This window comes from Patagioenas fasciata, chromosome 14 (assembly GCF_037038585.1).
Source record: "Patagioenas fasciata isolate bPatFas1 chromosome 14, bPatFas1.hap1, whole genome shotgun sequence".
Classification (NCBI taxonomy): domain Eukaryota; kingdom Metazoa; phylum Chordata; class Aves; order Columbiformes; family Columbidae; genus Patagioenas; species Patagioenas fasciata.
In genome coordinates this window covers 3,801,022-3,826,167 of record NC_092533.1, presented here as the reverse complement: position 1 = coordinate 3,826,167, position 25,146 = coordinate 3,801,022, and the positions used below count along the sequence as shown (strand labels likewise).

Here is a 25,146-nt window from a genome sequence, read left to right as displayed (position 1 = left end):
TTCCCTCATAACGTGTTCCTTAGAGCCACGTGCGGGCTGTTGGCCGGATAGATCAGTGTTACAAAGTTGTGGGAAACTAAGCCTCAATGGCTGCTCTTATTTACTTTTTTTTCTAGAACTGTTTGACATAAGAGTCTGTCTTTGGTTTGTTCCATAGCATTTCATCAAGGCAGCGTATTGGCTGGGGTTTTTTAGCATTTTAGTGTGGAAGTTTATTAGCTGCTAATAACAAATCGGGGAACCCCACGGATTTCCGAGGTCACGCAGCCTTGTCTGTCCCAGTGGGATGGGGACATTTGGTAAAGGCAAAAACAAAATGGGTGTGCGTGGAGGGAATAGGTCCAGCAGAACCATGTTCAGCTCACGCCATCCTCAGGCTTCTGCAAATAATCTGGGGAAATAAACCTTTATGAAAACAACGAAGTGATTTTTTTACATAGATTTTGCCAAACTAAATTGCTCTCATCTATCATAAATTAATATAACTTGATAGAACTTTGAACCTGGGTGTGTTGTGGCACTTATGTGTTCCCTCGGTGCACTTTTTGATGTGTGTATTTTGCTATTAGTGGTTGCTGGAGGTCGCCTGCACCTCTGTTTCAGCGTGGAAAAAGGCTTAGTGGTTGTAGGACCTGCCCAAGGCAAGTCACAGCAGGCACAGAAAACGAACCCATAGGGTGTAACACATGGGGTAAGAGTTCTGGTTTGAAATCATGACAAGCTTAATCGTTCACTGCCTCATCTGGCTGCGGCTGCGTGTTTTTGAGACATAATCCTGGATGGAGCAGGCAAGGGGCTGTGCCGGGGCTGTCGCAGGAGCCTCCCAGCCCACCGGACGGAGCGAGTTCTGTTTGCACTGATGTGCAGCTGAATTCTTGTGGCTTCATGATGGTTTTGCAGTTGAAGCATCCCTGTAATGTTGCTGCATGAGATGTAGATGCAAATCTACAGAGAGAGACAGAGCTGCTGAGAGGTGGTGGTGTTGGGGAGAACCAGCAGAGGAAGGCAGCAGGTCCTGGGCGAGGTGACACCGGGGAGAGGAGCGCAGAGGGACAAAGCGAGGGCCTGGCTTTGCTTGTAGAAGTGACAGGTCAGCAACCGCAGTGTAATCTAATTCCCCTGCTCTAAATAGCGCGTGAACCTGGAAGCAGAGCTGGACCTTGTCTGGGTCCGTGTGCCCCAGGAGGGACTGGAGCTGCCGCTGGTGGTGAGTTAGTCTGTGATGCCAAGAAAAGCCCATTTGTAGAAACCAGTCTTCCTTTTCTATCAGCCAGGGCCAATTCTGTAGAAAGTAGAGAGCACGATGCTGTAAGCCAGACTAACAACCGCTTGCAGAAGAGGAGTTTTTCCTCTTTGTCAAAGCTTTGAGAAGAGGTGGCTGATCCTCATCCGCAGCAGAGTATCCTGTGGGAGATCACAACAGATTGCAGTCGTGACTACGTGGTTTTTGCTGCAAACTTTGAGGTGCAGTTTAGAGCAAATAAGGCGGAAGTTAATACTGATGGAATTTGCTGACATAAAACATTTTTATAAATAATAGTTTCATCAGGTACGTGATTCGCCAGTGCCAATCAGACCGCATTTCGGATTCTTGTACAGGATTTGCTTTGGGGAAAAAAATGCGGTTAAGCCAGCCCTTCTGGCACAGCGCTGCGCTCCGCCGGGGCTCTAAATAGCTCCCCAGTGAGGATACTCCTCTTGTAATTGCTTGTGTACTGAAATGTGTATTTCACCCAGACACCTGTGCAGAGCGTTAATAGAGGCTGAAAATAGCTGTGTTTGAGAAAGTTGTTCCTTCTCTTTAGGCCAAGTTTGATGTTTTCATGCATGTTTAACCACAAAGCCACAATAAAGTGTAGCGATCTTGTCCAACATCCCTGTTCTGAAGTGTTGCGCTGGAATGCTTTGTTATAAAATGTTTCCGTTTTAAAGAAGAAAAAGCCACCTCCTACACGTGAAAAGAAGCAAAGAGAATATTTACCGTTTGTTCCTAAACGTCCAAGAGACTGCAGATGTTTTCATGACTAGGAGAAATCTTCTGACAATATTATTTAATAATTTTGAAAACTAACGAAGGGAAAAGTCAAAGGTACTCTGGGAAGTGAGAAAAGTCATAAACTTCCATTGTCTTGCTTTTGCGGCTTGCAAACGTAGAGCATCGGGGCTCTTTTTGGAGCTTACCATGCGGTGTGAGGTAGTACAGCATGAGTGTGTAGGTTTGGATCGAGGAAATACCTGTTACCGGGTTTCCTTTGCGATGGTGCAGCCTTGTGCAAACAGACGTCTGAGCCCCGAAGAGCTTGCGGTCGCTGGCCAGGGCTGTTTGCTCCCTGATCTCATTGTGGAATCTATTGTCAGGAAGCAAAGGCAATAAAAGGGCTTGCAGGAGCAGATGGGGAATACAAGGCTCCTGTAGTATACACAGAAATAAGCCAGGAAGGAGGGGAAGGGAAGGAGTTAGGCTTAAGTGTTACTAGTGAAACTAGCAACTGTACCGCTTGATGGGAAAACAGCATTTCCACATGCCCCTGCACTAAAACTGAAAGCGTTTAACAGGAAAACTAGCAACAATGAGTCCAAACTGCTAATAGAGTTAGGTTTTAGTAAAAGTACTGTAGTTTGTCTAGGAATGCATTGGGTAAAATTCCACGAGCCTCTTAGTCAAGGTATCTAATGTTTTGATTTCTTACCTGAACCGGTTGAAGTCCCCTGGGTCGTTGAAAACCCCACCTACCATGTCAGGATTGTGGAAAATAGGAAGCTCAAAAATTATAAGACTGTATCAAAGAGAAAGAAGTATCAGGTCTCTTCCCACATGGAACCTCTGGAAGAGGAGGCAGGAACGAGTGTTATCTACAGATCATGAGGAGAGTCTTGTCTTGTGATCATCTCAGAAACACAGTCTTGAAGCTGCTTTCCTTTTTCTTAGTACATGCAGAGAGGAAACGCCTTAGAAAGCCAAGTAAACGGCTTCTGGAATATGCAGAAGAATATGATCACTTATTTGCACCCAAGAAAAAATCAAGGAAGGGCCAGGAGCAATTGCAAAAGGTGGGTGAAGGCTGACGTGATCTTGGCGGTTATTACTCTGGGCTCTGCTCTGTGTGCTTTTGATGCGTTCTTGCTGTCTGCGGTGCCGTGCAGGATGAACGTTTTCACCACCATATTCTGCTGTGCTAGGTGAATTCTGTGGTGAGGTCTGAATTTGAAGGAGATCTTCCTGCACAATGCAGTCCTGACAGAGATACCCAGCGGGGGCAGAGTCCTTTGGTTTCAACTCCATCTTCAACCAAAGAGTCCCCTCCCGTCCTCGAAGCAGAGTGCTCCTTCTCAGAACTAGGATCTCATTCTGCTGATCCCACTGATCGACTTCTAGAAGGACCTTCAGACTTTCCAGAGCTGGTGCTGTCTTCCTCAGATGTCTCCGAAGTTTCTGCTTCTCCAGATGCGGACGAGAGGTTCCTGAAATCAGGTAAGCGAGAGGTTGTGTCATTCTGCTCCTGTAAGTCAATATGTCACAAGTTCAGCGGAAATTGTTGCTTCGGTTAGAGCGAAAAGGTCAGTAGCTATTGATCTATTAGTTTGTTTTAGCTTTGCTTCGTTCAGTGACTGTTACTGGTGCTGGGAAGGGAGAAGGGGCAGGTGCAGTGGGTGAACTGATGAGCTGGATGATCACACACTTTTAGCTTTCTGTAGAGTACAATGGTCCTCCTTAGGTCCTGGCACAGAACACCTCTTTGTCCAAATGAAGAAAGTCACAACTCCTTCTCTTGAGTCTTTGCCATCTGTGCTTGCAAACAGCAACATTCCTTTAGCTTGAAGGTCTCTTTCTGCTGTGAAAACCCTGAGGATGAGTGTTGCTGTGCTGAGGGTGATAGACAACGTCTAATCCGTGTAGCTTGTGGGGTGGCCTTTTGCTCTGCTAGTGAGCTCGGGGAATTGTAGCACAGAAATCCCTGTAGGAAAACGTTTTTCTTAGAGGTTCTAAGGATTTATAGAAATTGTCAGAAACTTGTCCTAGCAGCAGGCCGGGGCCTTGGCTTTCAGTAAGGCATGGGACACAAAGAGGAGTGCGGTCTGATGGGTTTTTCCCCTTTCCAACGTGCTGTCTGCTTTGCAGTATGTTCATTCTCTGGTGGCATCTAAAGACATGTCCAGGGTAAAAGCCCTGGTGTTCTGGCTGTGCTGACTTGGAGGGAACACTGTTCGTGTTCTAAAGGGGCCTGTGGTCAAAAAAATTAAACCCAGCAGGCAGGGAGGTGTGGTCAGTGGGAGGTCAGATAGCCTGTTACATTTGAGGGCAGAGGGATTGCCTTTGGGTGTCAGATAGGAACGGAAAGTTGGAGCGGATTAAAGGAGGAAAAATGGGGGATGTGAGCCTGAGGTTGAAGATGCAGGCGAACGGTGCAGGGTGCAGCAGCCAGGGCGACCGTCCGTCTGCAGAGCTCATGTAGCTCTGCCCGCTGCCGAGGAAATTCACCTCTGACTGAAGCACAGGGAACCCGAGCCATGGGCAGGGACTGGGTGTGGGGACAATGCCGGGTTGTCCCTCCATGAGGTGCCTGTGTGTAAGTGGTGTGTGCAGAGGTGCCACAGAGGACACAGCAAAGGCTGTGCAGGTGCACAGGGCAGGACGGGTAGCAAGCTGTTTCTGCCGAGTGTCTCGCAATCATAATTTTTTGGTGATCCTTCTAAGTTTATATTGCTGCCACAATTAGTGTGGATAAGCCCAGGTCTAATGCCTTGTTGCCTCTTGAGTGCCAGCAAAAGGCTTGAGCAGGAAACGGTGCAGGTCACGGCTGCTTTGTTTGGGGTGTCTTTTCCCAGGTGGTTTTCACCGCTGTGCGCAGCATGGATGCTGCTCTGAGTGGCATGGGAGTGGAGGCAGGACTGTGTTTTTCAATGGTGGGACTGGCTTAGGCCAGATCCAAGTGGCTGGGAAATTACGATCGGAATCGTGCTGCCATGATGTGTTACCTGCCAGCATTGACTTCATAGTCTGTCTTCTGCGGGTGGATTTTTGTGTTGCACGTTGAGGTGTGTCCGAAGGACATGGCAGACTGGGGTCTGTTGTTGTGGAAGTTGTGCAGAAACAGGTGATTGACATCTCTGCCCAAGGAGCTTGTGATCCCAAAGACAGGGTGAAGCAGATTTTTGAACTCTTGGCTGATATTTGCTTAATGGTCTTGGCCTGGTGGAAGAAAACCCTTGTTTATCTGATGTGAAGAGTTTCATTGCAGGAAATTTTGAAAGCAAGCGTCAAAGGAAGCCCACGAAAAAGCTCCTGGAATCCAATGATTTGGACACTGCCTTTATGCCAAAGAAGGAGGAGTGGACGCCCCCAAAGAAGGTACTTTCCTTCCAGTGCTTTTGAAAAACAGATAGAAAATTAGTCTAGACAGCAAACTCTGCTGAATGAGACGCAGTGCTGTGTCTTTTTGTTGGCTGTGGCCCCGGAACAAAGGTCCACCCTTCCCAAAGGTGCTGGTTGCCGTGTTATGATGAAGAAATCTGCTGAATACAAATGTGTGCCCCACCCCTCCCCACTTGTGATGGGGATTGGGTAATTCTGGTTGTAAAATCTCCTGTCTTCATTGATTTATATGGAAAAAGAGTCATCTGGATGCTGGCTGGGAAGGTTTGAGCGGAAATGTCCTGCACAGAGGTTTTCTGTCGCTGTTTTGTTGCTGTGTGGCTTGGGCTTGAACTTAAAGCTTTGTTGTTTTCCATCAGCTTTCTTCTGAGCAGTGTTTCCTTTATTACCTTCCCAAGTGCGCTGGTGAATGGTATGTAAGTGCAGAGCTTGTAGCAGGACAGAGGCTTGAGTTTTATCACATGTAGCATACAGTGCTTGGTGCAGATTTTTAAAGAAAATGCTGCTCTTCTTCGCTAAATACTTGATATCCAGTGGCACAGTTTGGAAAAAGCAACTTGTAGAGAATTATTTTGGGTGGTGTACCTGCACAAGACTCGTTGCTACTGTTTCTGAGCTTGATTAATAACAGTTTTTCTGCTTTCTTTTTCCTCTCTGTATGGCACAGTCTTAATACAGTTATCATGGTTGCAGTAATGCAGAGGCCAGTGTATTTCATTATTAAGCTCCATAAAAGTGTAAAGCTAGAAGAGAGTTTCTTCCCAGCACCTTATAGGGTGTTAGCAGCCTTTTTGGGAGAGCTCAGGAGCAGCAGATGATGCTGCGGAGCACAAGACGCAGTGGACTCAGCATTCCTGCCTGCCCAGAGACTGACTGTTCCATGTGGGATCTGTCACACACACAAAACAAATGTTTTCCTGCAAAGTCGCTAATCGCTGACGAATTAATGACCTGAACTGTAAGATAGACATTGCAGTCATTTGTGAAGTCTCTGAGTGGCTGAGGAACGTGCATCTCCGATTTGCATCTATGACCTGACTGTTGTGTATTTGCAGAACGCTGGCCCTTCAGAGAGTGACAACTCCGAGCTCTACTCGCCAACCCACTTCTCGGACCTGGGAGAAGGTGAGCGAGGGCAGGGCTGTGGGGATGGGCTGGTCATGGGTGGGTTTCTGTGTGTGTCCGGGGCTTTCAGAGGGCTCTTGCCTCAGCTGCGGCAGAGAAATAAGTACGGAGATTGTTGGGCCAAGGTGCTGTCATGTCTTTGATTTCCCTATGGAAGGTGGAGATAGTGAGCTCTTAATTCTATGAGATATTCTTATTTGTAGTCTGGGTGCTTGAAGGACGCTTGTCAGCCCAGGTCTTTACCAATACGCTGTTGTTAGCCTGACAACAACGCTGTGACCAGGCTTAGTGGTGTCTGCCCTGTCCCACGGACAGTTGTGCAGTTGCGTTGTGCTCCCCCCCATCTGCCTTTGTGTCACGTTGGTATCAACATGAGGAAGTTTTAGTTGCAGTGTGGTGGGAAAGGGTGCAGTTATCAGCATTTGGTCAGCAACATAAGGTTTGTGTTTGAAGCATTTCTCTCTTCTGCTGGGGGCGTGTCTTGGGAAAGTCAATAATGTTGTTCAGCAGCCTAACAAAAGCAGCTTAAACCAGGGTGAATCGGTGGTCCCTTCGTGGCTGCAGGACAGGGGGCTGGCTGCCTGCAGGCTGGTGTTGCCCCAGCCTTTATGCCCTCAAATACAGTAGGACCCAGCCTTAAACTCTCAGAAAAGGTGTAGAGCTTGCTGCTGGCACCTGTAGCAAGGGAATTATTTCTGCATTTTCCTTGAGTGGTCTTTCTGTTGCATCCCAGCTTCTGAAAAGCTCTTGGAGAAGCAGCGGAAGCGGAAGAGACAGCGCCATGCCTCTGCAATGCATTCCAAGAAGGAGAGAAATGAGGAGGGGCTGGGGGAGACCCCACACTCTGAGGTACTGTTGGGTCTTCCTGTGTGCTGTCATCCCTGTAACCTGTCTGCCACTTCCCAGGGCATTGACAGAGCCGAGGCCTGGTCGTCTCTGGCTGACTGGCCTGTCAGTTGGGATTTTGTCCCACTGATGCAGCTGCATGAGCTGGGGTTCAAACTGAAGATACCACCTTGTTTTAGTAGCTGTTTTGTGCTGACTGCTTAACTTAGGCTCAGTTTTTAAGCTTCTACTCGGCTAACTCTCCAGAAGAGAGGCTGTTCTGATCTGATGGAATTGGGTTTTGCCCGGCACCTTGCTTTGCACCTCAGAAGGTCTAACTGCTGTAAAAGATCTCTGGTGGTGGTGGTGGGAGTCTCGCCCTTTTTTGCACCAGTATAAAGCACAAACACTAGACTGTGGACTTCAAACCCTTCTTCCACTTGCCCCTGCACAGCAGGATCAGCTAAGAGCCATGTTGGAGGGCATGGGGGGGACTGTCTGTGACTGCTCACAGGAGCCTCTGATTACATTCTGCCATCCAGCAGAGCTGCCATACAAAATCTCTGACAAGCACATTTTGCCTTTTAGGAATGAGCCAGGTATCACCAAGTGTAGGGGAAGAAAGACATTTCCTGGGAGAGGCTGGACACCTATGGGCCTCTCACCATCGCCTCTCACTTCCAGTGACCCAGATTCAGCAGCAGGCTGTTCTGTCAGGATAGTCAGTATGTATTTCAGGAGCCAATTACAGACATATATTGTTATATTTGTTGTTGTTATACAGCTTCCAGGAGAGCACAAATGTCACAGCACTCATCTGAGCAGTGCCAGCCACTCTGCTGCTACTGCTTTTTGAAAAGGTTATTTCTGCTGGGGATGATAAAGCGGGGTAATACTCCTGTGCTGCTGTTAGTGCTCTTTCTGAAGTGTGCTCATCTGGAATCATGTTTCAAAGAAACCTGTACAAATACATTAGTCCATGATGGGGGGTAGTTAACACGGTCTGCAGTGAGGCACCTACTAAAGGATTGGCTCAGCTCTGAGCCAGCAGATTCTCTGTGAATGTTTCACGGGCAAGAAAAGAGGGGGCAGGTCAGAGCAGCAATGTAGTTAGGCCATGGCTCTGAATCCTGCACCCACTGTTGACTGCAAATGAAGCCCAGGGAGTCTTAACTACCTCCAGCCTTAGACATCTGTGTTGGGAACCTGAAGTTGAGTATGGTAAACCATGCCAAAAAAACCCCAAAGTAAACAAACAAACAAAACCCCACCCTGATGCTTGGCACCTTTTGCCAGCATCCATTTCTCTGTGATTGTATCTCTTGAGTTGCTGTGGTGAGTGTTCGCCCCTTGGCTTAGGTGAGTGTGTGAGTACTCGTGAGTATTAGTGGGCTGTGGAGATGCAATAGAGCTTTCCTGTGGAATCTGGACAACCCATGACCCTCAGTGACTTTCCACACACCAGGCAAGGAACCCCACTTTGTTCTGAACAGTGCTGGAAGAAATAGTCTGATACAGCACAGTGAAGCCTTGGACCCAGCTGCTTTCAGAGGAAGAGGGGGCAGAGGAAAGCTTGTCTGCCTGGGCTGAGCTAAGCAGCTTTCTCTGTCTTTACCTGTCCATGGAGCCAGGAGTGCAAGTTCGCAACATCAGGGCAGCAAGAGACTGAGAGAAGGGGATGGAAAATGCTGTTGAAATGGTTGTCAAGGTTGTGAGCCAAGGTCAGGCTGTGCCAAAGAACAGGCCAGGCTTTTGAGGCTGTGCCAGATCCAGCAGCAGAGATAGCTCTGGAGGAAGACCCGAGATGGGAGAGCTGCCCTCTCTAGGAGGTACGTGGTTTTGCAGGGCTCGTGCTGGGTAGGGGAAGGACGAGGAACAGCACAACAGGTTGTTTTGAGTGCTGGCCTTGGACAGCCATCCACTCCTCTCCTTTCGCAGAGTGCAAGTGTCTGGCCTTACCCCTCCTGCCTAGCTTTGATGTTCCCTTCCCTATGCGGTTCTGGGAGTGTTGATTAAAATAAGGCCAAGATCCTGGCATGTGAAACATGCAGATTTGCCAGCTGTTTGCAGAACCAAATGGGCCTGGTTTAGGCTGAAAGAGCAGGGCTAGAGCATGCTTTACCACGCTGGGCAGTGTGGGCCCAGTTGTTAAGGTAGCATTGCTGCTTGCAAATGCTTTCAGATCTGACCAGAGAGTTGCTGGTTAACCCTCTGTGACTCCTGGGTGCATTTTACCTTCCCATTCCAATAACATGTGAAACACGGCCGTCAAGGTTCAAAATGAGGAGTCCTGGCAGCCATAGTAGAAAGCGGCCTGAAGGATGGGAAGACCCAAGCCAGTTCTAAATTGCTTATACCTCTGTAGCAAGTCTGGTTATACCCCCCTGTTCCAAAACACCATCTTGAAACCTTAGCTGAAGCAGGAAGGTGGTGCCGCTGAGCACAGGGGACAGAGGGCTGTTCACCAGCACCCTGCCCCTCCTGACAGGGACCTCGGTGACCACGAGGGGGACCGAGCTCCCTTTGTAACACTGGGCCCCCCAGTGTAAGCAGAAGCTACAGCTGATATCTGCCCATACCAGTAGCTGGTTAACCCTGCTCTTGTTCTCCGTTACAGTGACCCATGCAAGCCTGAGGTCACTGCTGACCTGAGCAGAAGAGGGAGAACCTGTGTAGGAGTAGGAGGACCTGAGCTGTACCCAGTCCTTGGAGCACTGGTTGCTGGTGCTGCTCCTGGAGTGTTCCAGGAGCCAAAGCAAGTCTTTTGGACAGAGGGCGGCCTTGCAGCAGACTGTAATTCCTAGCAGAAATACTAGCAGGAGTGTCATAGCGCTTAGCTTGAGAAAATGCTATTGCATATAAAGGCAAAGGTGGTGTCATGTTGTAGATGGACGTTTTACCAACACCACAGAGACCTTTCCCTTTCCTCTGCCAGGCTGTGTGGTAGAATGTCAGCAGCTTACATGTCCGTTATCAGTATTCCCACAGGCTGCATCGCTACCAGCTTTCCAGCGAGATGCTGATGATAGTCTGCAAGTCTGTATGCTGTGTGGTATGTTGGACTGGCAGTAGTCTGTAGCTGGGACTCTGCTCTTCTTTGTGCTCAATAGAGAAAATTGATACCATCCATCTTTGTATTGTGTGCTGTAATATACTGTCAGTGCACCTGTGCATCATTGCTCTGCAGAACTCACATGGCTTTAAAGTGTTCTCAAAGAAAAGTGTACTGCTGCTTTTAGGGAATGAAAAAAAACAACCAGAGGAAGCATCATTATCTGATCTAAAAGCTAGCTCCAGGGTTTTCCAGCTTTAAACTTTATGGGATGTTTATGTCCTTGTTTTGCCCATATTAATAATGTGTTCAGAGGGCTTTCAGTTCAGTTTACAAGCTTTAGTAGCACCACAGCTCCCATACAGAAAGTGGTGCAAAGCTCCCTCTCCCGATCGTTAGCTGGACACCCAACACGGAGCGGGGCTGAAGGGGTGGGAGCGGTGGCTGCTGCTTCTGCCAGTGCCGAGTCCCTCACAGGGTCTTTCTGGTGAACAGTTTGTGTCTGGACACGCACTGGGTGTGAGGTGGTGACCCAAGAAGAAGCGGGGAGCTGCGCACTGAGACCACTCAGTTCACTGCAGTGAGCTGGGATGTTAAAGAATAGAGTCTGGAGTGGCAGCTGGGGCTGGTGAGGCCACCGAGGTGTTGCCTGGGCTGTCCCCAAAAGCCTGGAGTCCGTCAGGGTGGCATTCCCTGTCCTGGCAAAAGTAAAGGCAGTGCTGCCCCGTGCAGCTTCAGGACAGGAGTATCTTGTGGTAGAAAAAAGCGTCTCTAGGATACCTGCTGCTCTCCTTCCCTCTTACGGTGTCTGGGCTGGTCCCGTGGACACGTCGCCAGGTGTCCTTCCACCTTGGGAAGCCCTGTGGCAGGATCCCTGAGTTGACCCCTGAGGGTGCAGTTGGGTCTTTACCATTGGAACCCCTCTCCTCAACAGGATGCTCTTTCAGCAGTAGATGTTATGATCAGTGCTGCAATACTCATACAGGACAGGTACTCATGAAGGACTCTGTCCTGGCAGGATGGTGTAAATGCCCTGCTGCACTGTTCTCTTTGGCGTTGCCCAGCTTGTTCTTACCAGCACAGCCCTCGGGTACCTATGTGTCTGTATTTTACATGAGCTAGAACAAGCTGAGACAAGTGTGGGGAAAAGTCTGGCTCGTTTGCTGGGTGGAAACTGCAATAAAGATAATTTGAAGTTTTTTGTTTGCATTTCCAGGGCAAGCAGACATTAGCATGTAGTATGCTTCAGGCTATTCCAACCTACCTGGTTTGTTTGTATGCAGGGCATTACCTTCTTCAGAGAGAGGTTACACACAAGAAAATAATTGTGTTGAACATGTATTTTTTTTTTAATTATGTGGTAAACTCTTTCCTTGTAAGTCTTTTGGTGGAACTGCATGGGGGATGTTCTCTCTGGGGTGGGTAACATACACTGACCAAGTGCCAAACTTGTTACAGGCTCAGTGTCTGAATTTGTATTTTCCAAGTCAGGAAAAGGAACTACTGACAGCGCTGATTATGAATTTCTTTTTAAAGGGGGAGACGTCAGTTCATGGGACTGCTGCAAGCCCCAAAGAGGGTAATGAAGAGGGGTCAGAGAACGACCACGGAGTGCCTTCGTCCAAAAAGATGCAGGGGGAGCGTGGAGGAGGAGCAGCTCTCAAGGAGAATGTGTGTCAGGTAGTGTCCTTGAAGAAATCTCTCTGAAACTTTACCGCTGTACAGTGTGTTTGTGTAAGTTCTAGGACATGCTGGTGCCACAGATAAGCCCAGGTAGCCTCAAGGTGCTTATTGTGGAATTCACCAGCTTTTTGTGCTCTGAATTGAGCCTTTCCTCTGATTGCCTCTCCGCCTGCTAAAGTTCACAGATGTTAGTGAGACCTAAGAGACTTAGGTTTCATTTTAGCAGATGTGTGGTAACAGAGACTGGATGGTGAATGGCAGCGACGATGCACAAATTACCTGAATTAACTAACACAAGGGGAATTTGGCACTTTTCCATGGAGGGTCTGTGCTGGCAGTCCTGGCCAGCACGTGGATGAGTTGGGGACGCTCAGAGCTGCCATTGTGCTTCTTTCCCCACAGATCTGCGAGAAACCGGGGGAGTTGCTGCTCTGTGAGGCGCAGTGCTGTGGTGCTTTCCACCTGCAGTGCCTTGGGCTCTCCGAGATGCCAAAGGGCAAGTTCATCTGCAACGAGTGTTCCACAGGTACAGCAGCTTTTGTGAGCGCAGAAGGACGGGGACTTGCTACACACTTACCTGGTGCTTCCTTTGCTGGAGTGATGTGCCCACAGTAGGGTTGCTAAATAGCTCTTAGTCTTCTGATTATTAGTCTGATGTTTTAAAATGACTTACTAATTAACTGGTCTTGCTGTTAATTTCAGCGTGTGGGGTATGAAGAAGTGAATGTCCAGGATCTGGTGGGAAGGAGAAGGGGAAATTCTTATCTGAGACTAGAGAGAGGGCTGGAAAGGAGGCAATGTCTAAGCAGGGATGTTGACTTTTTCTACTTATTTTTCCCTGACCTGGAATCACAACTATAGTATTTTTTTCCATCTGGAGATTTATTGCAGCTGCAGACAAACAGAGTCTGCTGCAGAGACCTGTGCTTTGGGATGGGCACAGCAGGTTGTGAAGCTGTGCTGTGCTAACACCCAGACTGGTGGAAGCATCAAGTCTTCATTTATGTGACCGGTGTTCCGTCTGCTGCTCTTTCTCCAGGGGTCCATACCTGCTTTGTGTGCAAGAGCTGTGGGGAAGATGTCAAACGGTGCTTGCTGCCCCTCTGTGGGAAGTATTACCACGAAGCGTGCATACAAAAGTATCCACCCACAGTCATGCAGAACAAGGGCTTCCGATGCTCCCTACACATCTGCATGACTTGTCATGCTGCTAACCCAGCAAACATCTCTGCATCTAAAGGTACTGAAATCTTCTAGAGTGGTCTAGAGGATGCAGTTAGAAGCTTTTTTTTGTTTCACGTCCACTGTGCAGTTACCTGGTCCACTAGTTCCTCATGTTGATGTTCTGTCCTTGCCACAGCGCTCGCTGTAGGGTTTGCCAAGGAACAGCCTCTCTCAGGAGTGCGAGGAGGTGTCTGTGTGTGAGGCTGCTGCTCATCAGCACTCCTGATGGTCAGACACGGCAGCTCAAATGTTCTCGTCTGCCCAGACACTCGGATGCCTGCACGTCCAGCGGTGCCACATGCCTCTCTGGGTTTTTGAATAAGTCTGGAGCTATATGTACTTTTTTTCACCCTGCCAGTGCTGCAGACAGTGCCCGCGTAGCAGCACTGGCTACCAAGGCAACGGCACAGAGAGCAGCGTAGTAAAAACTGTGATATAGGTCTAATTGTCCTTTTTTTATAATGCAAACTCTTGACTTGTAGTAGTGGCACCCTTGGGTTGAGCCTCTCAGGGAAACATTGTTTGAGCTGTTGTCTGCAATACCTTGACCTTTATCTCACATGATTAAACTTAAAACTTCTGTGTGATTGCCCTGTACATTCGCTTCTAAAACTGCCTTTCTTTAAATTCTCAGTATCTTATGATGAGTGGCAGTAAGACCAGCTCTATTTTTATCCTCACAGTCTGTGTTAAAGTTGTCTTTTTTTCCCCATGTATCAGTATTTGGTGTGGAAGATAACATTGAGACCCACAGCCCACAGCTGACCACTTCCCCACCGAACGTTTGCGTTGTGTTCCTCTGGCTGCTGGTTCTCAGTGGTCAAATTTACCACTTCCCTCCCACCTCTTCTCCCTGTTCATAGTCTCCTGTGAGGAACTGAAAACAGGCTCGAGAAACCTTGCGTAAATTAGACCTGTAGGCAATTCGGAATTCTCCCTTCTGGAATTTCAGGTTAAAAATCTGATAGAGAGGCAAGTGCTGATGTTTTCAGAAGCTGTACGGATTGATTTCATTATGCACAGCTAAGCACTTGGAACACCCCCCTATGTAATTACTGTCTGAGTTGATTACTAATTATTTGTGTATGATAGGAAGCAGTCCCAGGCTGTGAACTCTTGAACTGTTTCTGCATAGCATGCAGGGTGTTTTTCACCTCTAAATAATGCAATTATGTATCTATTATATACAAATATGTATTTTTATATATTTTAATATTATATATTTTAAAATTTGGTAGGAATCTAGTGAGTTTGTCATGGATGGTCTATAGAAATTAAAGGTCTGTTTCCTTTTCTGAAGATCACCTGTAGTTGCTTGTTTTGAGCTTAGGTTTCAGTAGAGACTAGTGTTGGGAGGAAAGACAATCTCAGCCTCCTTTAGAGGTTCACTGTGTTCCCAACGTGTTCCGATGCCAGGTCGCTTGATGCGCTGTGTGCGATGTCCGGTCGCGTACCACTCCAACGACTTCTGCCTCGCCGCCGGCTCCGTGGTCCTCGCCTCCAACAGCATCATCTGCCCCAACCACTTCACTGCACGGAGGGGCTGCCGCAACCACGAGCACGTCAATGTCAGCTGGTGCTTTGTCTGCTCAGAAGGTGAGACGAGCTGTTCTGGGTCCCCTGTCACCAAGCGATGGGGTGATGAGAAGTCACTAGAGCAGGCAGAAGCTTTGCTAGTCCTGAGTGTGGTAGTGAGAACTAAAACAAGTTGCCTTCCTGTGCAGCCCATTGAAGTCCAGCTTCAGGCTTGGACAACTTCTGGATCCTTAGAAGGGTTCTTGCAGCGTGAGTGGGGCACAACTTTTGAAAAGGGTTTGCACAAGAGCATCATGCCCTGTTCTCTGCTGTATCTGTCTGGAAGTGTGGAGTTCAGGACTCGTGCGCAGTGATTCTGATAATTCCTCCTCCTTTTCTTTGCAGGGGGCAGCCTTTTATGCTGCGAGTCGTGCCCGGCTGCATTTCACCGTGAGTGTCTAAACATTGAGATGCCAGAGGGAAGCTGGTATTGTAATGATTGCAAGGCAGGCAAAAAACCACACTACAAAGAAGTAGTCTGGGTGAAAGTTGGGCGCTACAGGTAGGTGAAGGTAGAACAGACTTGTCCCCATCCCTTCTTCATGCAGTGCTCATGGCGACTGAGGTGAGAAGCTGCTCCTCTCTGCAGGGTACAGTGCAGCAGTCTCTGGCTTTTTTGCATGCATTTAGCAGCTGGCAAAGTGTGTGTTTCCATCTCCAGTAGTCTCCTGTCTCCCTGCCAGCCTTGCTGGTAGCCCTCATGCACTTTTCCCATGTGTCTCCACACAGTAGCGTGCTTCTGAGGTGGTTGGCAGTGAGGAAGCCAGAGGTTTCATCTGCCTTTCCCTGTGTTGCAGGTGGTGGCCAGCTGAGATTTGCCATCCTAGGACAATTCCTGTCAACATCCAGAAGATGAAACATGACATCGGCGAGTTCCCTGTGCTGTTCTTCGGCTCCAAGGATTACCTGTGGACGCACCAAGCCCGTGTGTTCCCTTACATGGAAGGTGATGTCAGCAGCAAAGACAAGATGGGAAAGGGCGTGGATGGCATATACAAGAAAGGTAACTTGTACATGTTCTTCTGTTCATTCCCGTGTGGAGAAGTAGCATTCTTGTAACAGGAAAATGTTATCTTAGAGCTTAAGTGCAATTAAATTTGTAGAATGAGCTGCTACTTATCTATCATCCAGCACACTTGGAGTATTATTTGGTGTGACTCCCAAAGAGGGAGAAGAGTGTGCAGATTTTGAATGCTTCTCCAACTCTGACATAGCCACTCAAAATCTGAGTGAGCTGCTGCTTTGTTGGTATCTGTATATAAAAATGCACTTGAGAGTTGTGAGTGCAGCTGCCTGACACCTCTGCCCAAAAGCAGGCAAAGCCAGCTGACAGTTTGGATGCTTCCTCCCCCACGGGCAGATCCCTCACTGTAACTCCTGCCCTACAGCACTGGCCTTTTCTTCACGCTCCTCTGGTGAACCTCGGCCTCTGAAGGATGCGGCTGGGGAGCTCTGTGGTTTGAACTGTCAGCACTGGGTGGACACTGACAGCCCAGCTCCATGTGGGCAGAGCGAGTTCCTCGTAACACAACCTGTTCTCTCATTTAGCTCTTCAGGAAGCTGCAGTAAGATTTGAAGAGTTGAAGGCACAGAAAGAACTGCGGCAGCTTCAGGAAGACAAAAAGAATGACAAGAAACCTCCTCCCTACAAACACATCAAGGTGAGGGCAGGTGGGGGGGACAGGTGTGGAAGTCTTGAGTTGTTGGTGCAGATGATATACAGGCTTCAGGGTGGAATGGCCAAAGCTTGTTGTGTCTGCCCATCCTGGCCTTCTAAGGAGATCAGCACATTGGGGTCTGTCCCAAGGAGCACCACAAAATATACGTGGGATCCTTCATCACATCGGGGTTGTGGCTGTTCCAAGCATGGCCCTGCTTTGGATCTGGTTTTGTACTGGCAGTGCCTGGGAGAGTCGGGCACCCTGGTTGCTTGGAACAGCACTGCAAGAGCCAGCAAAGGCACTTCTGTCTGTCCGGTGGTGGAACAACCCAGTCCTGTGAGTCATGTCACTCCAAACGAGGTGATGAGCTCACAGACTGAGTAAGAGCTGGGAAGCAGCAGAGGAGAACACAAGAGTGATGAGGAAGTTTGGAGGTGGGAGGCTGTGTTGAAGAGATTACTCAGGGTTTTCCGCAGGGTTTGCCTTTAAACAGTAGAGAAGGATCAGGACTAGGCCAGCCTTGGGCAGGCTGCCAGCGCTGAAACTTTGCTCTGTGGTGGGACCGGATACATTGTGTGGGGGCTGGAATAGTTTTGCTAAATGATCCCCTCCTTTTGTGTTCTGGGAGAGGAAAGGGAGACAATGGTGTTGCTCGCCCAGGCAAAGAACAGCAAGGAGGTTTTCTTCAGTGTCTGTCTCCAAAGTCCTGACTCTTTTAGCTGCATTCCAGCGTTGGCTGCCGTAACCAAAACCAAAGGACCCTGCTTGTGTCACAGACACTCCAGTTGTGTCTCCACCTGTGCTGCACTCTACTTCCTTCCAGAGCAATTTTTAGAGAGCTCCTTGGCTTGACTCTGAGCTCCTCTTTGGGCTTCCAACCCCAGCCTTGTCTGGTTTTTCTTTCATTTACAGTTGGGTAGAGCACAAACTGCTTGTGGCCTGGTGTGTAGGTGTGCCCTCTCTACTCTGCCACAGGCCTGGTTCTCATAGGGACAGCCAAGAGCACAAAACAGCTGGAAGGTAACAGAATCAAAACTCAGGGCTGTAAGGAAAAGCTTATAACTGTGTACTTCTTGAAACCGCGTGCCCAAAAGTCAATATGTGCCTGTCCTTGTGTCCTTCTGCCCCTCGCTGTAACCAGCTGGCACTGCAGCCTGTCAGACTGTAGGCAGGGGCTGAGCATAACGGTGACTGTCAGGATAACTTGTTGTCTTTCTTGTGCATTCAAGGTGAACCGGCCGGTGGGTAAGGTGCAGATCTTCACTGCAGACCTGTCCGAGATACCGCGTTGCAACTGCAAACCAACAGATGAAAACCCATGCGGCCTGGACTCGGAATGCATCAATCGCATGTTGCTCTATGAATGCCACCCCATGGTCTGCCCTGCTGGGGAGCGCTGCCAGAACCAGTGCTTCTCCAAGCGCCAGTATCCCGAGGTACAGATTTTCCGCACGCTGGCACGAGGCTGGGGCTTGCAAGCCAAAACAGACATCAGAAAGGTACATACTCTTGTTTCTGCATGTGATTTTCTGTTGCCACTTCTCTCTTGCTCAGTGTTGGTTTCAATAGATCAGAATAACTACTGTCTTCCGTAATTTGAAGACAACTTTTGCCATAGAATGCCATTTAGGAAAGAAGTGGATGAATTTGACTTTCCAGTCCTGACAAGAATGTCTTGGCTCAGCTAACCAAGAAAATGGTTTGCATGTTGGTGTCCCACAGGGTAAGAAAGATCATTGCTCCATCTGTCTGCTCATATGGACAATGGACTTTATGAGTATACCACAACACTGGCCCAAAAACAGTGCTTAGGATTTCCAGACAGGGAGCAGTGATTATACCTCTCCCCCATTCTTGAATAGCCAGGCTTTTCCAGCATGAGAATCTTCATCCAAAACTGAAACCAGGGCTTGGCTCTTATAAAGGGGTAACGTCTTGGAAATGGCTACTATTACTGCTGAAACTGGTATCTCCAGCTAGAACACTTGTATATATTTTTTACATCTAGAGAACAGTAGTTCTGTGGACACACGTGTGTGCTGAATGAAGAACAGTAAAGCAAAGAGAACCCCAAAGCTAAGAAAGGGTGAAGTGGAAGAGGACAGTTAGCATAGTAGGAGAATAATGTTTGAAAAAGGAGTGGGGACAATGGGGGAGGGCTTATCTTTCTGCTGTCCTTTCCATAGCAGGATGAAGAAGTGTGAGTCTGTCGTGTTGAGGCTTTACTTTGTGCTGTGATGTAGGTTAAAGGATCTCTCTTGCCGTTCCGTGCACCTGTGGTGTTTCACTTTTAGCAGACAGTCTGGAAACAGCAAAACCCAGTTATTTACGGAGGCACCTGGCAGCCCCCAAGGAGCAGAGCTGGGGGTCCCTTTGCTGGGTACAGCGCAGTCTCTGCTGCACTTTGCTGCAGGGAACTCCGTGGGTTTGCTGCAGGAGCAGGTGCCGTAGGTGCATCAGCTGCTCCGTGTGGTCGGTCCCCAAAGGGTATTGTTTCCAGCTGGAACATTGTTATGCTGTGCTTTGAGCTTCTTGTGGTTTACTTTTATGCTGTCCAGGAATGTTAATTCTTTCCATAGCACAAAGAATAATCTGGTAGCTTTATTTAATTGATTTCAAGTTATTCGTTGAGTGTGTGAAACGGAGGAATGATTCAGGGCTCTTGGATTATAGGTCAGGCTTGTTGCAATAGGAGAAGGGAAGATGTTTATGAAGAGATTTCCACAAAGGAAACGGGAAGTGAGTTTTAGCACAAAGGTGGATGTCCCTCAATCCTGGAGGGAGCTTGTCTTACCAGTTTGTTGTTTTCTCTCTGACAGGGTGAATTTGTTAATGAGTATGTCGGGGAGCTAATTGATGAAGAGGAGTGCAGAGCCCGAATCCGCTATGCTCAGGAGCATGACATCACCAATTTCTACATGTTGACACTGGATAAGGTATGTGGAAGGAATTTCTCTTGCCAGGTTCCTAGGCAGAATTAAAATGATTGCAAGGAAGGCATGATAGGGGGTTTTCTCCAGCAAGTAAAAAGGTGGTAAGAATTGCTCATGAGCTGGTCTGCATTTCCACTACAGAAAAGACTAAAAGAATCAACATGCGGTAGAGAAGTTTGTTTGATACCAGGATTAGGAGGAAACTCTGAACCAACCATTGGAGGTTGTTCAGAAGGGGTGAGGCAGTTGTCTGGGTGCAGTAGTCTGAGGATCGCAGGTGCTGTTTCAGCATAATGAGGTGAATTTGTAACCTCAGGACCCTTCCCAGAGCTGAACCGTGGAGTGTCCAGAGCTGGGCTGGTGCATGCCAGAGGAGGCACCAGTGCTCAGGTGTACAAGTATTGGGCATAGCGAGACCCTCCTAAGTTCAAATCCCAGGTCTTGCTGATCTAAGTAAAACGTTGGAGTTTGTTACCCCGCAGACTCCTCAGTGGTCCTGGAGGCCGGGTTGTTGGTGTGAGCTCCTGACTTTCAGAGGTGAGTAGTTTTGTCAGCAGCTTTCCACACTCTGTCACTAAACCTTGGAAAGATTAGAAGGAAACTGTGAAAATGGGTATGGGAAGAAGCTGTTGAGTGTTGGACAGGATAACAGTGGAACTGCTTTCTGGGTCTCCCCTCTTCCTGCTGCAAATTCAATGAGCATATCTTGTTCTCTTTATCTGGCTGATGAGTGGGAGCTGGGACAAAACTGAGTGTTAATTATCTCCCTCGTTATTACAAACCCAGATCTCAGGTGCAGCCGCCCTCTTCTCTCTGACTCAATCTAACAAATGGTAGTGTGCAGCACAGGAGTGTACCTCACACATGACATACTGTTCCTGTTTTCCTTCTATACATTGATGTACAAGAAGTAGGAACTGGTATTTTGCTTTTAAGCAGAAGTCAAAGCCTCAGGTGCTGCCTTGGAAGTGTGCTGGTGTGGTGGTTGTCCCGCACCGCCACCGCAGGGAGAACTTCACGGAAAGCAGCGGTAGCGCTTTCCTGGCTGTGCAGGAGCCTGTGGGTCTTTGTGGAGGAAGATGATGGTGCACAGGAGACTATTACTGTGTGACTTGCCAGCGCTGACCAGAGACATCAGCCTATGGAACCTGGTTGGGTGTGAGTTGACTGTCCAGGTGACCCCGTGACACCCTGCCACTTGTATTTGGTTAAAACACGTGTACTCAGGTGCGTTGCAGACGTAATCAGATGCCTTGCTTGTGCTTTTCACTCCTGATTAATGCTTTCCTGGCACACTGGTACCCCACATTTCCTTGAGCAGGAAATGACAGTTTATTAAATGTGTTTTTCTGTTTTTTTTTTTTTTGTTGTTGTTGTTTTGCAATTCCAGGATCGGATCATTGATGCTGGACCAAAGGGCAATTATGCTCGATTCATGAACCATTGCTGCCAGCCAAACTGTGAGACTCAGAAGTGGTGTGTGAATGGCGATACTCGGGTTGGGCTCTTCGCACTTGTGAATATCAAAGCTGGTAAGGAGCCCTGTTCTGTCGGTGCCACAAGTACAAGTATAGGAGTATTTCTGTAAGGAAAGGGCTTGTAGCTCCATGGGAAGGTATTTAATTTTTGTTTTCTTATAGGCAGACTTGACACCAGTACTGACACAATGAAACACATAAGTCCATGGTATAAATGGAGGTTCTTAGTTCTAATTTACAGGGTCAAGAAGCGGAACTAAGCCTGCTACAGCTTGGGGGTGAATGCTTCTTTTGGCTGTAGGATGTGGTAGGAGTGTGGGGTTGTGCTGAATTTCCAATCCACACAGGTCTGTGGGGAGATGGATAGTTGGAATCCTTGTGCAGCTGTGACAGTCATTAATGTTAGTATCTTTCACAAGTGCTTTTATTCAGCACTAAGACGTTCTGCCCCGTCAGGCATTACAACTTGCTTGGTTTTGTTCTGCTTCTGTGCCAGGGACTGAGCTGACTTTCAACTACAATCTGGAGTGTTTGGGAAACGGAAAGACCGTTTGTAAATGTGGTGCCCCAAATTGCAGCGGCTTCCTAGGAGTACGGCCAAAGGTATGATGCCTCTTTTAAGCTTTTGTTCTTCCAAATCACCTCTTTGCATAGATGTGTATCATTTGATGTGGAGATCTCAGGAAGACTAATCCGTCTGGTTTCGGTGTGGCCATGAGAACACTGCTTGAAATGAGTTGAATATGCAAGTTTTCATTCTGAGGGAGCAGATTTTTGATCTCAATTATTAGAGTTTGTATAAACAACGACAGGATTTTACACCAAAAGTGTAGATAATTTTTTTTTTTCAGATTTTTCTGCTTATTATCGTGACAATTTCCACTGCACTAGAGCAGCAAAGGGCAGGCATGGGCAAGACTCCCGTTGGATAACCAAAAAACCACAGCTCAGCTCATTTCCCAAAGTGAAGACCGTAGTAAATTGTGAGCATGCAAACTCACATTCCTTCATCCTGAAGTTGTTTCAGAGCCACAAGGCCTCTGCATCACCATCTTTGCTGCAATAAAACAGTTCCTGTTTTGCTTTCTTTTAGTTAAGCGACTGAAGTTTACACGTCAGACACGAGTAATAAATTTGCTATATCTCTAGTAGAAAAATCACTAGCTTTTTGAACTCACTGACTTCTGAAGGCTTTGTTTTGTAACTGGAATTGTTGCAGCAAAAGGAATTTATTTCAATTACCTCCTTGTGTGAGCTGGTTCTTGTTGGGAAAAGGAGAATAACAGGAGCTGTTGGCCAAGTTCCCAGCTGTCACCAGCTAAATCTGTGTCTCAGCTGTTGGGTTTTGTTTCAAGAGCTTCACCAGATCAGTCTGTAATCCCTTTGCTCTGGCATGTGGGAACTGGTGGCTGACTTACCCACTGTTAAGGGTTAAAAGCTCCAGCACCACAGTTGTTAAGCCCTGTCAATATATAATATAAGGAAGGTTTTTTGAATCCTCCGGAGAGCTTAGTTCAGCAGAAAGAATTAACTTATGATAGGCAAACAAATGTCTTCAGAAGTTGACAGATGAGGTGAATTACACATCTGGTGTATTCAGTTTGTTTTGGGGTTGAGATGTAAAGTTCAATTGATTTTGTACTGCTCCTGTGTTATACATGGCTTGAGTGTCATTTTTTTGGCCAGCAATTGCAGGTTGCATGATGGAAATCAGAGAAAGGTGCCCTTTAGTTGGCATTGATGTTCTGGTGTGATGCCTGAGGCAACTCATTCCATCTTGATGAGGTGGGATAAGAAACAATATTCAAGGAAGCAGTACCTTGATTTTTTGTTTGTGTTTGTTCATGTTGGTTGGTTGGGATTTTTGGTTGGGTTTTTTATTATTATTTTTTTAACCTTTTTTTTTTTCTAAATTAGTCACATAGTAGCTGCATTTTTAAGCATCCTGAAGATACAACAAGACAAAACTTGGCTGATTATACTCAAGTTCACTCTTAAAAGTGACCTTTCTGACTGGAAATCACTTAGTCCAGCTGTTAGACCTGGCTTAGACATTCAAATTAGCTGTGAAAGGTTTTTCTTACTCTCTTTGTAATTAGATGGCCAAGGTACTAGACACTGAGAATAGGTGGAATAGCTTAGATGGAGTGATTTCCCTGCCTGCATTCTCAGTGATAAGAGAGGCCAGACTTGGCCCCATTGTCTAGGGGCATGAAAACAAATATCCACATGTGAAGGGGAAGGAAACAATCAAGAAATGAAACTCCCTGGAGGCAGGACAGCTGGATAACTACATGATCTAGATCTGGAGACAGAGGTTTTTAAATGTTTCTGGGTGGTTTTGTTTTTAATTTTTATAGGAGAGGAGCGGTCTGAGGACCTGGCATTGGGGAGGCAGCATTGGAGGAAACCTTGCACCAAAGAGAGCACTTGAACCATTTAGATTCCAGTCTTGGGACCAGTTGTGTTTATGCCCTTACTGCCTTTGACACAGCTGTTGGGAGCAAGGGGGTTGAACTGTACTGGTGACACAGATCTGTGGTGTCACTGGTACTGGAGAAGGAGAGGTGGGAGCAATCGCAAAGGAATAACTGGTTATAACCGGGGAGCCCCTGGAGATCAGTCATTTGGTACATCAGAGTGTACACCTGGAGGGTAACAGAAGAAACAAATCTGCAGGGAGATGATCATCGATGGTCTCTCGTGGTGGAGAAGGAGCTTTTGTGCAGGACTGAGCTGCTGTGGTGACGTGGCTGTGAAAAAAAAGGCAAATGCGGGCAGTGCTTTGGGAGGGATTTCCCATTTATTTGGGGAAGTGTTGATGCCACTGTACATGGCCTGTGAGGCATCATACGAAGTAAAGTGTATGATTTCTGTAACTTGTGTTTTGGAGAAATAAACTCAGTAGAGGCAGAGAAAAGCCATTGGGAAGCGTGGAGGTGCAGACCATGAAAGTGTTTGGTTTGTGAAAAGGAGAGTGTGTCCTGGTGGTAACTTCAGGGAGAGAAAAACCTGCAGAACAAGATCGATGTTGACACAAACCCAAATAGCTTTGAAAATCAATCACAAATAAATTCAGACTGAATATATAGAGGGGGTGAGGAACATCAAAAAGTGCAGGAAGGCCTGGGGAGCCCACATGTGAGAGTCACAGGTGCAAGGAGACCCAGGTGCTGTGACCAAGGACCTGAAGAGGCAGCGAGAGGTGGCACAAGCTCAGTGACAGCAGACAGCCCTGGCTCCTCTTCCTGCTCTTGCTAATTGTATACATCACATTTCTAACTAGGCTCTTTCAAATAAAAATTTATATGAAGAGATAAACTTAGCAGAGTCAATTATACTGTTAAGCAGCATTCTTTATTTTATCAGTGCTGGGGAACAGTGGGGATCATCCTCCATAAGTGCTCCAAAGACTGGATGATCTTGCATTGCTTATATTCACATGATTATTACATATGCATTACAGTTTTTGAAAATCTGACGTACAATACATCTACAGTTGATGCTGTTAGTTGTAATTGTTTAGTCTCTTACTTACAATACATAATTATTAGTTAAATATAAACTAAGCACTGTACCTCTAAACAATGTATCCCTTAATCTTCTGTCTCTCTTGTCCTGCAGAAGGATCTGAAACTTTGAAAATATCCCCTCATTTTGCAGATAGTCGAAGCATTTATCCCATGTCAATTAGTTAATGATGGGTATGTCTTCTATAACTTCATCCCAGTATACATGGATTTGGCAACTTCTCTTCAAAATGAGAACTGTTTGCTGCAGTAAATTGTTTGGGAAACACTCAGAAGCTACGTATGTTTCAGATGTGGCTGGCAGTGGGATTTTTATTTGCAGGTTTGCACTCCAGCGTAGCAGGAAGCGGACAGACAGAAGGGGCAGAGATCTGCGTTAACTGGTGTTATTTCACCTGCAGAGCCAGCCCAGCCTCACCGAGGAGAAGTCCAAGAAGCTCAAGAGACGGCCGCAGATGAAGCGCAGGTCGCAGGCGGAGGTGATGAAGGAACGAGAGGACGAGTGTTTCAGCTGCGGGGATGGAGGGCAGCTGGTTTCTTGCAAGAAACCGGGCTGCCCCAAGGTGTACCACGCCGACTGCCTCAACCTGACCAAGAGACCCGCAGGTCAGTGCCCCGCGCGGCCGCACTCAGCTCGGGGCACGGCGCTGGCTCGAGGTGTCCTGGGCGCTGCTCACCGCATCGCA

General features: G+C 47.6%; 1 protein-coding gene across 6 annotated transcripts in view; it reads left to right on the top strand.

Moving 5' to 3' along the window:
* The window catches only part of NSD1 (nuclear receptor binding SET domain protein 1), a 59,362-nt gene that overhangs the window by 24,124 nt on the left and 10,092 nt on the right, over nucleotides 1–25,146 (top strand). For all 6 annotated transcript variants that reach the window (XM_065848910.2, XM_071814664.1, XM_071814662.1 and 3 more), the window contains exons 6-22: nucleotides 2,930–3,051; nucleotides 3,181–3,472; nucleotides 5,241–5,350; nucleotides 6,430–6,499; nucleotides 7,233–7,348; nucleotides 11,913–12,056; nucleotides 12,462–12,585; nucleotides 13,099–13,299; nucleotides 14,700–14,879; nucleotides 15,204–15,360; nucleotides 15,656–15,861; nucleotides 16,407–16,519; nucleotides 17,749–18,018; nucleotides 19,339–19,455; nucleotides 20,843–20,984; nucleotides 21,427–21,533; nucleotides 24,862–25,066. In XM_065848910.2, coding sequence (XP_065704982.2) covers nucleotides 2,930–3,051; nucleotides 3,181–3,472; nucleotides 5,241–5,350; nucleotides 6,430–6,499; nucleotides 7,233–7,348; nucleotides 11,913–12,056; nucleotides 12,462–12,585; nucleotides 13,099–13,299; nucleotides 14,700–14,879; nucleotides 15,204–15,360; nucleotides 15,656–15,861; nucleotides 16,407–16,519; nucleotides 17,749–18,018; nucleotides 19,339–19,455; nucleotides 20,843–20,984; nucleotides 21,427–21,533; nucleotides 24,862–25,066 — 2,676 coding nt within the window. The remainder of the gene's footprint in view (nucleotides 1–2,929; nucleotides 3,052–3,180; nucleotides 3,473–5,240; nucleotides 5,351–6,429; nucleotides 6,500–7,232; nucleotides 7,349–11,912; nucleotides 12,057–12,461; nucleotides 12,586–13,098; nucleotides 13,300–14,699; nucleotides 14,880–15,203; nucleotides 15,361–15,655; nucleotides 15,862–16,406; nucleotides 16,520–17,748; nucleotides 18,019–19,338; nucleotides 19,456–20,842; nucleotides 20,985–21,426; nucleotides 21,534–24,861; nucleotides 25,067–25,146) is intronic.